Genomic DNA, 14889 nt, shown 5'->3' on the forward strand with positions numbered 1-14889 from the left:
CAAGGTTCTAAATAACAAAAGGCGTGACTTGGCGGCAATGTCAAACATCAAGTTTTTTCAAGCTGTGGTGTGCCATGTTGTTTGTAAGGCGTTACTTAAGACGTAAATTTTATATATAATTCATAATTATATATATATATATATATATATATATATATATATATATATATATATATATATATATATATATATAGGGTTAGGTTCATGTGAGACGGCCTAATTTTGTGAGACCGTGAGACGCATTTTTTTTATTTTTTTTATTTTTTTTAGTTAATTCAAGTTCCGAAAATAATATTTAAAAAAAGAATTTTTGGATTTTTCCATTTATTTTGCATTTTAAAATTATTTTTTAGAATATGTACAGTGTAATATTCTATTAGAATATTTCACGTATTTTTCAAAAAAAATAGGATTTTTTTTATTTTTTTTATTTTTTTTAATTAATTCAAGTTCCGAAAGTAATATTTAAAAAAAGAATTTTTAGATTTTTCCATTTATTTTGCATTTTAAAATTATTTTTTAGAATATGTCAGTGTAATATTCTATTAGAATATTTCACGTATTTTTCAAAAAAAACGGGATTTTTTTTATTTATTTATTTATTTATTTTTAGTTAATTCAAGTTCCGAAAATAATATTTAAAAAAAGAATTTTTGGATTTTTCCACTTATTTTGCATTTTAAAATTATTTTTAGATTTGGTCTCACGGTCTCACAAAATTAGAATAGTCTCAAATGAACCTGAACCTATATATATATATATATATATATATATATATATATATATATATATATATATATATATATATATATATATATACATATTCTACTATTGTTCATTTTTATATACATATATGACTTAAATCGACATTTTGTTAAAGTTTGGCGGCAAGTATAAACCTTGGAGCCATGACACATCATGGCGAAGCCATAACGAGCTTTTTAGAACTTTGCAAAATACTCATTTCATGTTGATAGGAATGAAACATGTAAGTTTAAAACAAACAAATAATCGTCCGAGTTAATTTTTAGAAATAAAGATTAAACGTGCATTTTAACACATACATGAAGGACATAATATACCGGGTTAATACAATGTCAAGTAACTTTACAATGTCAAGTAACTTTCCAGTTTGGAATCGAATGCATCAGTTGTAAGATATAATTTGTAGATCTCTTTGCTATTATTATACAGGGTTATTGTCATACATAGGTAAATTTTTTTTTTGTTTTTTATATAAAAGACAAATTGTATCAGAATAAGTACCATATGTAAACAAAGATAAACAACTAGAACATTTGTTTACAAAATACTATTAAAAAGCATAAAATAAAGTTATTTTGTAAATCAAAAGTTCCAATTCCTTAGTCACTTACCATCTCATGATAGTTTTTACTTTTTTTTTTAACAATGATAGCCTCACAAAATTGTTTATTTTTGTGAGGCTAGAAACGATTAGGCAAAAACCAAAGCAAACCATGCTCATGCCAAGATCCAAGAAAATCAATCATAAAACCCTAAATCTAATCAATCCCATCAAGATCAGAAGTTTAATTAATTTATTCAAAGAAAATCAAGGGCAGATCCGCAGGTTGATGAATAATAAATTCATCAGGTACAACAAAGGCAACTATACACAATTCAACATGGCTAGATTCAAGAAAAGTAGAAAACAAAAGTAGCAATCAAATTACATAATGTTAAGAAAACATAAATTTTGCAAATGCCATGATTATTTATGAGAGCCTTCGGTCTTTTCAGATGTGAAAGACACGGGGGTTGCAGGATCATCCTTCACAATCAAGCTAAGAACTTCGGGTCTTGCGTAATGTCCAACCACATCAAAATCAAACTTTGCACGCACAATTTCTCCAAGATCTATACCAAATTTAACCATTTCCATGTCATAATAGTAATAAAAATCTCAAATTTGAAGATTTTTAAAAAAAAGAAAGAAAAACCAAAGAGATTGTTAAGCTCACTTGTTTAATTTAATCCGAATGCTACAAAAAACCACTGTAGTTTGGATTTTTCTTTTTTTGTTTATCCACTGAGAATTTTTTCTTTCTAGTTTAACCACCAAGAGTTTGTTTTTTTTTTTTCAAAAATAAACCACTCTCCATTTTTTCCATTAGTGACAAATAACAAACGAAAAATTATCTTTTCAGTGAAAGATGTCTTTTTTTTTAAAAAAAAATTCAAACTTTCGATGGTTAAATCGAAAAGAAAAATTCCTTCAGGTGGTTAAACCAAACAATTTTAAACTCATTGTTTTTATAGAATTTGAAGTTTTAAGTAGTGTTTTCGTAAATAAAAGCAAATTCTCAGTGGTTAAAATAGAAAAAAAAACTCTTTGGCTGTTGAACGAAAAAAAAAAAAAAAAAGAGTAAATTACACGAATGGTCCTTATGGTTTGGGGTAATTTGCACGTTTGGTCCCTAACTTATTTTTTTAACTTGGAAGGTCCCTACAGTTTGTTTTTGTTGCGCGTTTGGTCCTTGTCTTACCTAAAAAGACTATTTTGCCCTTGATTTTTTAATTTATTTAAATAAGGTAGGGTAGATAAGGTAAGGTAACGTGAGGTAGAAGTGGGGTTGGGGGTGTGTTTATTTAAATAAATTGAAAAATCAATGGCAAAATAGTCTTTTTAGGTAAGACAAGGACCAAACGTGCAACAAAAACAAACTGTAGGGACTTTCCGAGTTAAAAAAAATAAGTTAGGGACAAAACGTGCAAATTACCCCAAACCATAGGAACCATTCGTGTAATTTACTAAAAAAAAAAGCCAAACTACACTGGTTTTTATGGAGTTTTCCCTTTTTTTTAGGGTTAATGTCATAAAATGGGAATGACCTAGTTTGATCACTGAACTTGTAATGTTGTTCCATTGAGGTCACTCTCCCCAATTTTAACAAGTTTCACTGATGAAACATGCTGATGTGGCATCCATGTGGCGCTAAGGTTTATTCTAGTATTAAACTCTTTATGTGGCAAAAAAAAGGAATAGTTCATTTCATTTCCGTTTAATGTCCTAAACCCTGAGATAAAACCCATGTGGGCGCCATGTCAGCACCCTTTGACGCCACATCAGCAATGTAACCGGTCAAACCAATTAAAATTAGGATACGTGATTCCCATTTATGACATGGAGTCATGGACACCTTATTTTATCATCTAAATCATGAAGAACATTATATAATATGCAAAAGTTTTTAAAGCCAAAAGTAGGATACCTAAATCAGCTGTAATAAGTGCTTCCCCATCATAATTGGGTCCCGCAAGAACAGTTCCTGATGGTGAAATTATAACACTGCCACCAGCACAAACAACAGATTCTGGTGTAAGATCTTCTTCTGTTCCAGTAAACATATATTCTGGAGGAGGAGGATAATCTTTTCTTCTACAAAATTGATTTGCAGATAAAACAAAACATCCTCCTTCTAATGCAATATGTGTCATTGATGCTTGCCAAATTTCCCTTGAATCAGCTGTTGGTGCACAGTATATCTCAATTCCTATAAATGCATAAAAAAGAGCCGTATCAAAAACTCAAAATTTGGACTAAAACTGCACATCGGTGTAAAGTGTAAACCACAGGGACTAAACCTGAAATTAATGCAAACTAAAAACTATAGAGACCAAAAGCGTAATTAAACTAAAAGGACCATGTAGTTCAGTCGTTTCCTCGATTGAAAACTACAGGGACTAAAAATGTAAATCATGTAAAATAAAAACTACAGTGACCAAAACTGTAATTATTGATCGAACCTTTAGCATACATTGCAGTCCTTAACAATGGCATTTTATTCTCCCAACAAATAGCTGCACCAATTTTCCCAATTTGAGTATCAAAAACAGGCACAGTTGACCCATCACCAAATCCCCAAATTATCCTCTCCAAAGCCGTTGGCATCAACTTCCTATGCTTCCCAAGATAACCTCCTTGATTATCAAAAAACAAAACCGTACAATAAAGGGTATATCCGTCTTTTTCTATAACCCCCATCACCAAAAACACTTTATACTTCCCCGCCATTGCCCCCAATCGATCAACTTCCGGACCTAAATAATTCAAACAAAAAATTGTTCACATAAAAAAAAGAACTTTAATTACAATAATAATGTGGTTTTACCAGGTACATTAATGGCTGAAGCATGATACTTGCGAAAATCTTCTTTTCCCTTAAGTGTTCGGTTTCCAATTGTGACCCCAAAATTTGAGCCTCGAGGGTATCCGCCTATGAATGCTTCCGGAAAGACAACTAATTGGGACCCATATGATGCGGCTTCGGATAATAATCTCTCTGCTTTATCTGTAAATGCAAGAAATAAAGAGTTTCAATTTCATGTATACTAGAGGTATAGGGTTAACCAAAATAAAGAGTTTCAATTTCATGTTTTTTTTTCCATTAAGAACCCAAACGATTTCTTGCAATTACAGAGGCTTACAAACAGATTATCTGAAGAACGCTAATGAACATAGTACACAAAAGATCGAAAACATGTATGCAAGAACTGGTGTGCGATGAAGGAAATGAAACGAACCGAGGGTAGCAGGGGTATCATAGAAGATGGTGGAGGCCTGGATAACAGTTGCTCGAACGGTGGACGAAGAGTCGGAAGAACTCATGTCAACTTCGCTGAACACAGCGGCATCGTTTCCCGTTGTCGAAACTAGTGCCATTGATTTTCCTCGATTCTTTTGTGTCGTTTACTAGAATTAAAAATCGAACTTTCAGAATTTAGCTACAGACTACAGAGAGAGGTATGTTCAATGAAACTGAAAGAATCAACTCGATTAAATGTTTCGGAAGTTGAAAAGAAACATACCCTGATGTTGAATAGAGTTTAAGAATCCGACTTAGGCCAAGAATTCACTGAAATCCCCAAATGAGGTACTGGTATTCTGAGCGTTTCGATTCGTTAGAAGCCTCTGTATGAAGACAAGAAGAACCTGTGATTGTGGAGAAGCAATTTTGAGGAAAAAGAAACGTCTGGAAGGAAGTAGAGAAGCAATTTTGAGCACACACTCGGGTCACTCCTCACTCGTGAAAAACAATCTTGAATTGGGGTTTTTTATTGTTGGCGCCTGGTGGCTTTTTACAAACGATTGACCAGGTCCAATTTGATAGTTTATGGGGTTTTTTTTTTTTTTTTTTTTTTTTATTTATTTTTTTGTTTTTTTGGAAAACTGCAAATATATTAATAAACCACATCAAGATGATGTGGGAAAATAGTACAAAGAATATCAAGAAACTAAAATTACAAACAAAGAAAATGACATAAATTTCACACTCTTCAATCAACCTTTTTGCATGAAGTTCTATGTTTGTACCAAGTAAAAGTTAAGGCTTTTATCCTTTCTATTGTGCTCTCCGATGATGTGTGAATATGCTCAAAGACCCGTTTGTTTCTGTCCAACCATAAGCACCATAATGCTCCACATAAAATCAAGTTCAGTAGTCTCTTTTTCCTATTACATCCGGACCACCTTGAAACGAATAGTATCATATCCTTTACCGAAGTGAATCTTTCACAACGGATTTCACACCAAGTTAGGATCGAATCTATGACAGTAGTCGCCTTAGGGCACGTGATCAGAATGTGGTCAGACGTCTCCTCTTCCAAGTTATAACCGCTACATCTTGTAGATGAGATAGGGATCCCACGCTTACTGAGTGCCATGGCGGATGGAATTTTCCCTTGCTTTGCTCTCCACATGAAGGATAGAATCTTGAACGGAGTCGATTTTCCCCAATCAAACGGTCCATCACATACCACATGCCCAGCTAATTCGATCCTTTCACGTAACCGATTTACCATAAAGCGACCATCAGAAACAAATTCTGATGTCCAACGACCCTCGTTCAAGTTCCAGGATATTATTTCTTTGGGATCAATGTTGACCGTTTGCAGAAACGACCCGGATTTAGTTATATTTTTCCATACCCCAATACTTGATCTATTAGCAAAAACAGACCAGTGCCTTCCGTCTAAATTATGGATACATCGAATAGTTTTCGCCCACAAAGCTGAATTATCATATTTCAATCGCCACATCCATTTTGCCAACAATGAAATATTGAGAGATTTAATCGACCCAAGCCCAATCCCTCCAATCGTCTTTGGAGAAACAAGCTTATCCCAAGCAACCCAGCAAATACTTTTTTTTCCATACTCCTTGTTCCAAATAAAGTTCCTTCTGATTTTTTTCCAAAGTGTCAATAACACATTTCGGGACTGCAAAAATCGACATAAAGTATGTAGGCAGGTTACCGAGGACAGCCTTTGCAAGGGTTACTCTACCACCGAAGCTTAATGATTTCGCTTTCCAAGTCGTGAGCTTATCCTTAAATTTATCAATAATCGGTCTCCATGCTCGCCTCCGATTCATGTTTTCACCCACCGGAATCCCAAGATAAGAGGATGGGATAGATGAAGGTTCACACCCGAGAGGGGCGGCCTAGTTTGATACTTCCATAATTGATGCCCCCACTGTAACATCCCATTTAAAATATAATAATTAAATAATAAACCGAAATCCCGAGATGTAATTTTTATTATTATTTTACATTATTATAGCCCAAAATCAAATAATAATTAATAGGGTTGGTTTCGGAAAGCCAATTGGCAAGCTTTGGAATCTCCAGGGGCTAAAAGTTTATTCTGGGATTTAATTTGAAGAGATTTTCAGGAGTCAGGGGCTATTTGGTAAGATTGGGACTTAAATGGAAAGGATGTTAGAATACTGAGGGCTAAATGGCAATATTTGGATTTAATTTGAAAGAATAGGAGGAGAGGGACTAAATGTGTAATATATATATATATATATATATATATATATATATATATATATATATATATATATATATATATATATGTTTGAAGAAAGTCACGGGTGAACCCGTCACCCTATTTTAGCCTCCATATAAATTCTTTACAACCCTCATGCAATCAAACCCTAACCCTAATCAACTATGCAGCCGCTACCCTCTCTACCTTAACCTCCATCCGCTGCCACCTCTATTTTGACGCCGGAAACCGCCAAGCCACAACAACCACTGCCGATCTCGCGTCCATCGGAGACCGCTGAAGCTAAACGTCGGTGCAGCCACGGAAACGACGAATAATCCCACGTTTCGCCTGATCTATGGGTCGCCTGACCGTTTAGCGCCGCCGCTGTCGTCGCGGTCAACCCTTCTCCACCTCCTTCTTTTCGTCGTCGGTCGTAGCGTCATTGTTGCTGCGGTCGCTGACTGTTCTATCGATATGGCAGACGTGTTCTTGGTTTGTGAGGGAGGTACTCGTGTGAGTGGATTTTTGGATGAGCAGAAAGCCATGAAAAGCCACCATGGCAGCCGGCCATGGTGGCAGCCGCCGAAGACAAGGTTGTTTACGCCGCTACCTGCCTTATTGCGTCACCATCGCCGCCGTGAGCCACCAGGGGGTGGCTGGGGTGTATTCTGCGGATCTGAACAATGGGTGTGTCGTGTGTGTGTGGTGTCTTGGCTGAAATTGCAGGAAGGCCACCACCACCACCGTAAGGTGGTGGCTGCCACCCTCTACCACCGTCTGCCGCCTCAAGGTGGTTGTATGTGTAATTATGAGATATTTATTTTGGGATAGTGTGTGTATCATTGTAATTTGTAATTGGAATAATCAAGAAAACCTATAACCACCACCTTAAAGTGGTGGCTGCCGCCTCCTGCCGCCACCGGCCGCCGTGTCGGGTGGCGGTGTGCTTGCCTTGTTGTGTTTGACTCGTTTGGGGATGTTTGGACAATGTGGAATCAAGGAAACCCTAATGGTCCCAAGAAGTCCTAGTGGGTCCAATGGAACCCTAATGGGCCAATAAGGCTCAATGTGACCTAAAAGCCCAACCAATGGACTAATGAACTAGTATTGGGTTGGAAAAACCCTAAGGGCATAAAACCCTAACTTGTGGAAATTGATCGGGATACACACACGTGAATTATTTAATAAACTTGAAATATTAAATAATAATCATTGGCAAACTAACTTAAGGGAATAATGAACTTAATGGATTAAGTCCTTAATGGGTTAAGTAAGAAACACTTAACCCTAATCATCATTTCATGCGAAAACCCTAATTTTGGGATTATGGGCTTGGACTTATCGAGACCCACATTTGGGCCATTGGAATGGAATCGTGTATTAAGCCCAATCATACCATATGACTTATTTAGTAAAGTAAGGGACTTAATGGATTAAGTCCTTAATGGGTTAAGTGAGAAACACTTAACCCTAATTGTCACCTTATATGAAACCCTAATTTCTTTTGGGCCTTTCTATTGGGCTTTGGTAATTGGATTATTAATGGTCCATCCAAGAATAATCATAAGGACTAGAATATGTTGATGGGCTTAGGGTAAGGCCCATATGAGGGTGTGGGCCCAATTTGGAAAATTGGGCCATATGTTGGGCTTTGGCCCATTACTTGACTATTGAGCCTTTAGTGTGTGAGTTGGACTTGGGGCTTGGAACCCAATTATTAATTGGGTGTTGTTTGATGTTGACAGTTCGGGAATCTGTCAACCAGCAGCTGGAGTTTTATCGGCGGGACTTCAACAGTGTCAGGTGAGTTCTCCTCACTATATCAACAGGGTCTAAGGCACCAAGGTCGGCCCTTTATGGATTGTATTCAGATTATTGCATGTTATGCTTACTGATTTATATCCTGGTAGTTAGGATGGTGATATGCTATGCTTTAGTGACCCGGTTGGGTCGGTATCCTGGTATATAGGATGATGCTATGTTAGTGACCTGTTACGTGTATCCTGGTTATAGGATTGTGGCTATGCTTTGTGATCTGTTAGATCGGTTTGACTGTTATATATATATATATATATATATATATATACATGCTAGTGTTATATGATGTCTATGTGCACATGATTGTCCTGGTTATAGGATGATGCTATGTTAGTGCCGGTTAGGTCTGTATCCCGGTTATTGGGATGTTGCTATGATTGGTGATCTGTTAGATCGGTTTGACTGTTATATGAAATGAGCTAGCATATGATATTTATGTGCACATGTTTGTTTGATTGGGGGTTGGGTTGAGGCGGTCCTGCTTTGTGTTGTAGGCCAATATACCCGGCGAGCGGTCCGGATAGGCTGTAGGCCCCGCGTGGCGGTCCAGACGTGCCGAAGGCTCGAAGAGCAGTCCAGATAGACTGAAGGCCTGTGAGGCGGTCCAGTCAGGCTGATGACTCATTATGCATGTTGTTCTGTATTGGTTATATGATATGGTTATGTTTGTATGACGTTGGTATTTTGGGGAAACTCACTAAGCTTCAGGCTTACAGTTGTTGATTTTATTTCAGGTATTTCTGATGATCGCGGGAAGGCGAAGGCGTGATCGTGCACCTCCTCATTTTTTCATGATTGATTCTGAGGATACTCTGATGTCTGAACTATTTTGAAAACAAACTATAATAACTTAATGGTTTTAAAATGTATTAAAAAGTTTAAATTTGGCTTGAATTTTATGGGTGTTACACCCACCCCAAAAACCTTTGACTTCCTGAAGTTCACTTTTAATCCTGACGACACATGGAAACATCGTAAGACTCTTGCTAAATTTGCAATGTTCCTCCTCGACCATTCTCCAATAAATAATGCATCATCTGCGTAAAATAAATGAGACAAGCAGATGTTAGATTGTGAAAATTTTATTCCTTCATAAATTCCTTTATCCACTGCTGTTTTCATCGCTTGATTGAGCCCTTCCATCGCGATGATAAATAGGAATGGGGAGAGTGGGTCACCCTGTCTGACTCCCTTTGTCATTAAGAACTCTTTAATTGGGCTACCGTTGATTATTACTGAAGCTCTATCGGATCCCAGACAACCGCTCATCCATATTCTCCATTTCAATCCAAAGCCCATTTGCTCCATGATTGAATCCAGGAATGCCCAGTTTATAGAATCAAATGCTTTATTGAAATCAGCTTTGAAAAGTAGCATCTTTTTTGCCTTTTGCCTTTGCCCATGAACAAAGCTCATTAACTATCATCGGTCCTTCCAATATGTTTCTACCCTCCACGTATGCAGATTGTACTTCATCAATGATGCTGCCGATTACCATTTTTAATCTATTTGCGAGCAGCTTTGATATAATTTTATAAATGGACCCGATCAAGCTTATTGGTCTGAAGTCTCTAAAATGAACTAGATCCTTAGATTCGCCGCGAGGGATATAAAAGAGGAGTTACACCCACACGATAACCTCCCATGAACTTCAAAGTACTTTACCATACCCACAATATCCTCTTTCAACAGCTCCCATAATTTTTTTACAAATTTGAACGTGAATCCATCCGGTCCCGGCGATTTATCACCTCCACATGACCAAACCGCGTTTTTTATTTCATCGGTTGTAAATTCGGCTTCCAAGTATCTAGCATCGAGTTCAAAAAGTTTTCTAAAACCCGGGTTACAGAATTTTTGTCTAATTGGCCACCTCTCTTTGAATTTATTCCTAAAAAACTTTTCTGCCTCCTTTTTGATTTCCAACGGACTAGTACTCCAAGCACCGTTGATCATGATCCCATGTATATGGTTTTTTTCCGATTCCTATTATTCACATAGTTATGAAAAAATCGGGTATTCTCGTCTCCGTCAATCTCCAATTTTAACTTTGTCCGTTGCTTTAAGTTCATGGCCATCACTCTCGCGTGTTCGTCAATCTTGACTCCCAAAGTTGATCTTTCTTTCACTTCAACAATAGTCAGGGATCTAGATTCCGCCAATAGTTCTATTTCTGCCATTCTTTTTTTTCATTCTTCAACTTCCATGTTCTCCAAATTTATTGTGTTGGTTTTCCAGTTTCTGATAGCCGATTTTAGGTACTTCAATTTATTCAAGAGAATCATGTCAGGGGTACCATAACCTCTAAACCCAGAACACGCTTCCTTAATGACTCCCTCAAGTTTATCATTTAGTAGCCAGGAGTTTAAGAACTTGAACGGAGGCGGTCCAAAGTCCTCACTTCTAGCCCTCAGTACAATAGGGGAATGGTCAGATAGGTCTCTATTCATTGCAAAAGAGGAGGCAAGAGGATACATAGAAAGAAAATTGGAACACACCAAAACGCGATCTAACTTACTCAATTTCCCTCCTAGAGTTATGAAGTAAGTAAATTTTTGACCTCCCATCTTCAAATCCATCAATTCACCATTGAGGATGAACTTGTTGAACTCGTTTGCACTCCGGATGCAGAATTCAGAATTTATCCGTTCATCAGGTCGTCTTACCACATTGAAATCACCCATGAAAATCCAGGTCGCCGTTCTACATAATTTTATTGTCAACAATTCCTTCCATACTTTAGCTTTCTCACATTCTTGTTGGGGACCATACACGTTAACGAAACCCGTGAGCCCAACGATACCCACGAAGTTCCCCAGTGTCACTATAAAATTTCTTGCTTTAATCACCTCCACTAGTGAAAACATTCTACTGTCCCATATCGTTATTATCCCTCCCGATCTTCCTGTGGTGAATACTTGCTCGAAATTACAGTCAGAGTCGCCCCAACAGTTAGCTGGATTGAAAGGCTGGGAAGATTCTCCCAATTTCGTTTCTTGAATTCCGACCAAACATAATTTGTGTTCTCTTCTCAGCCTACCAACCCAATCGGATTTATGTTTCTCTCCAAGGCCTCTGATGTTTAGTGACATGATGTTCATTGGGGTGGCTGGTTTTCTCCTTCTTCGCCTAGTACATCTATGAGGACCTCGTTGTCACATTCCATATCAAAGTCCAACATTTTACCAACCTCTACCGTGTTCCTGATTTCCGAAGATGATGTTGATTGTGACTCGTCGTCCGATTCCGAGAGCGGGATTTGAGATGGAAGCGGGACCTGATTTAGGTCGATAGAGGATGGCTTGAAGACACCATCTGGTTTTCCTTGGACGACTCAGGAATCGGCATCAATATTCTTCTTCTTTTATCGTAGGATCGTTTAAAGTTGTTATTAATCCGACCCGTATACAATTCACCTCGACCCGAACTATTAGGAAAAGGCCCAAAGCAACCGGATAGAGTTAATATATTTAAGGGCCATTTGACGTATCCATATGGTCCAAATTATTAGACTCCAAGTTTTGGATGGCGCTTCATTTACCGATTCTTCATGTGGCGGTTCATTAACGTACGCATTAATTTGCGCCTTTTGAGGTTCTCTATGCAAGGCGGTTCCGCTTCCATCGTCGATCTCCTCCGCTGCCATGTTTGCCGGTGACGGAGCCACCACCAAGTAGCTAGTATTGCCAGCCACGTTTCTGTATGAGTTTAGTTCCGTTCCTTCCTCAATTCCAATCTCTCATTCTTCCAGTTCTTCCATGTCATTCTGTATTGGAATACTATCAGATACATGTTCATCCTCGTCTTCTCCCTCCATGTCATCCACGTCCTACTCACCTTCGTCTGACAAGGAGTTATCATCCAGTGATTGCTCGTACTACTTAAACGGAGTCCAGTCAAGATCGACTTCTAAAATTTTGATTTTAATAGTCTTTCCGTTAATCTCAACTATCTGCTCACTGGAGATGGATGATAACAAATTTGTGATAACACCCACTTCCCTATAGGCTAAATTTACATTAGATATATCAACTCCAAATGGAATAATCACTCTGCCAACCGAGTCTGCAATTGACGTGAAATTTTCTTCCGACCATAAATTTGGTGGGAGACCAAGAATCTTTAACCATGCAATCCTTTCGAAGTTATAGGTCGCAATATCACCACTCTCCATCGACCTAAACCATTCAGTCCACCCTTGCAGGAACGAACCTCTACTTTTTTCATCAATGAACTTGACACCAATTCTTAGTCCTCCCAGATATTTTAGTTCACAATATGACCCATCACCATTCTTGAAGGAGAATGGTGCATTTTCCAGGTGATCAAAACTATGCAGTTCTCCGATCAAGGTTAACTTACTACTCAACCATCCCCTAAGCGGTGAGTCCTCCACAATTTTGATTGGAGACGAATGTTCTTGAGGTTGAGTTCTCCATAGTTTGTTCCTACCGCCTACAACATCTGTAAAAGATCTATTACCCCTGCCATTCCATCGATTTTCCATTGGACGTCTATATTGATTCTGGTTCATCACAATCTTATCATCCGTTGAGTCGACCGGTTTCCTTGCGAACCTCGCTATGTTAACCTCCAGCTTTCTACCTTTGAAGGTGATGCCTTGCAGAGTCTCCTCAAACTTCCGTTCATCTTCCATCCTTTTAAATCTCACAAAAGCAAACGACTTTTTGTTTACGTCCTTCTTTGTAGCCACATAAACATCCACCACTTCCCCGTATTTAGCAAATATACTTTTCAAGGATTCGATTCTGGTCTCCTGCGGAAGATTAGATACAAACATCGTCATTACCCCAGCATGATTCCACCTTTTTTGATCTACAATCATCGATGTCTTCCTCCGTCTTCTGCTTCTAGCCTCTTGCCATTTTCCGTCCGTCGCCATTATTTGCAATCGCAAACTGGTTGTTCCAATCGGGGGTTGTCTATCAAAATCAATTTTGTATCTTCAAACTTCAAGGCATCGAGAATGGTTAATAACTTAATTTATAATTAGGAATAGACAATACGTATACATGATATTGATCTTTTATATAAGTATTCAGATCATAGGTAATCATTTGTACACAACATTTTTTAGTCGTACACAACAAATTATGTTTTATACAGTTGTACAATACGATCATCCAAGACATAAATTGTTGTGTACAGATAAAAAATCATTACCACAAAATTTAAATAAATATTAAACATTAGTTACTTTACACCCCGCTACCAAGTTCATTAAAAAAACGAAAGAAAAGAAAAGAAAGTGGATAATCTTCCTTTCATTTTTCTTCATTTCTTTTCAATTTGGAAGGACAATTTATAAGGAAAACTAGTATAAATCTTCATTTCCTTTCTTTTCTCTTACTTCCAATAACTAAAGTAAAGAACAATGATTTTTTTAACAATCCTTCCACTTCCTTTCATTTCTCTCCTTGAATGAAACTCCAGAGCCATGTGTTAAGGACAAATTTGGTTAATAAAAAGAGATGGTTTCAACATTGCAGTATGATGTTTGTATCCCATTCAATCGAAACAAATAAAATATCCAAATATGTAATTTAACTCTTAGACAAATCTGAAAGTTTCATTATTTGGAAAACATATATAAAAACACAATCTAACCTTTTTTTTTTTTGCATAAACCCAAACATCATCAACCCAATTTTGATGAATCTTTAGTTCATCTATACTGAACAAAAACTCTTCTTTTGGATGTTGAAAATACAACAAATATTTTTCGCATATTTTCCTGATAATATTCCCCACCTACCAGCCATCTTTGTGTTAAGCATCAACAATATCAAAAACTGAAAAATCATTTATCAAAATTTCAGGAGTCATCGTTGTGTTTGATAGATTTTAACAAACTCTTCTAGAAAACCATCTTCATTTAGAAGAGTGTGATATTGGATAATCAAGTCCGATTTTGTTGTTGAAGAAATAATGTTTGCAAGATAGAACGATTCTTTGAAACTCGGTTATTTGGCTAAAACTTTCACCATATCACAACTTTTGAATTTCATTGTTAAAGATTAAAGTACAAAGGGAGGCGTGTTAGGATTTACAAATTTGAATTTAACCTAAATCTTAAATATTAATCCATATTTATAGTATTTTTCAACTATGTTGATATTATTATTATTATTATTATTATTATTATTATTATATAAAATGTTATTATGACGTAGTTAATGATTACATTTGATTGATGACAAGCTTTCGATGTTTATTACATTGCATTGATGGCATGCAACGCCCGCGTTTTTTGCT

At 36.8% G+C, this 14889-nt stretch overlaps 3 protein-coding genes across 4 annotated transcripts; all 3 read right to left on the reverse strand.

The window, feature by feature from the left end:
* Positions 1–1539: 1539 nt before the first annotated feature.
* Positions 1540–5069, reverse strand: LOC145167542 (bifunctional nitrilase/nitrile hydratase NIT4A). Of its 2 annotated transcripts, none has more exons than XM_079086763.1 (6): positions 4831–5069; positions 4546–4714; positions 4134–4313; positions 3769–4062; positions 3234–3515; positions 1540–1878 (listed from the first exon to the last, which is right to left on the reverse strand). In XM_079086763.1, the coding sequence occupies exons 2-6, from the start codon at positions 4682–4684 to the stop codon at positions 1733–1735; spliced, it is 1041 nt and encodes a 346-aa protein (XP_078942889.1). In that variant the 5' UTR covers positions 4685–4714; positions 4831–5069; the 3' UTR covers positions 1540–1732. The 2 variants fall into 2 exon arrangements, with proteins under 2 accessions (XP_078942889.1, XP_078942890.1); XM_079086764.1 differs by having other exon boundaries at positions 4546–4753.
* A 133-nt stretch (positions 5070–5202) lies between these two features.
* On the reverse strand, positions 5203–10029 carry LOC145164857 (uncharacterized). The gene is made up of 3 exons (XM_079083520.1): positions 9538–10029; positions 5521–6240; positions 5203–5256 (listed from the first exon to the last, which is right to left on the reverse strand). Exons 1-3 carry the CDS (start codon positions 10027–10029, stop codon positions 5203–5205), a joined length of 1266 nt encoding a protein of 421 aa, XP_078939646.1.
* Positions 10030–10802: 773 nt separating this feature from the next.
* Positions 10803–11714, reverse strand: LOC145164858 (uncharacterized). The gene has a single exon (XM_079083521.1). The coding sequence runs from the start codon at positions 11712–11714 to the stop codon at positions 10803–10805; it is 912 nt and encodes a 303-aa protein (XP_078939647.1).
* Between the last annotated feature and the right edge of the window lie 3175 nt (positions 11715–14889).

This window comes from Lactuca virosa, chromosome 3 (genome assembly GCF_052849685.1).
Source record: "Lactuca virosa cultivar CGN04683 chromosome 3, Lactuca_virosa_CGN04683_v6, whole genome shotgun sequence".
Taxonomy (NCBI): domain Eukaryota; kingdom Viridiplantae; phylum Streptophyta; class Magnoliopsida; order Asterales; family Asteraceae; genus Lactuca; species Lactuca virosa.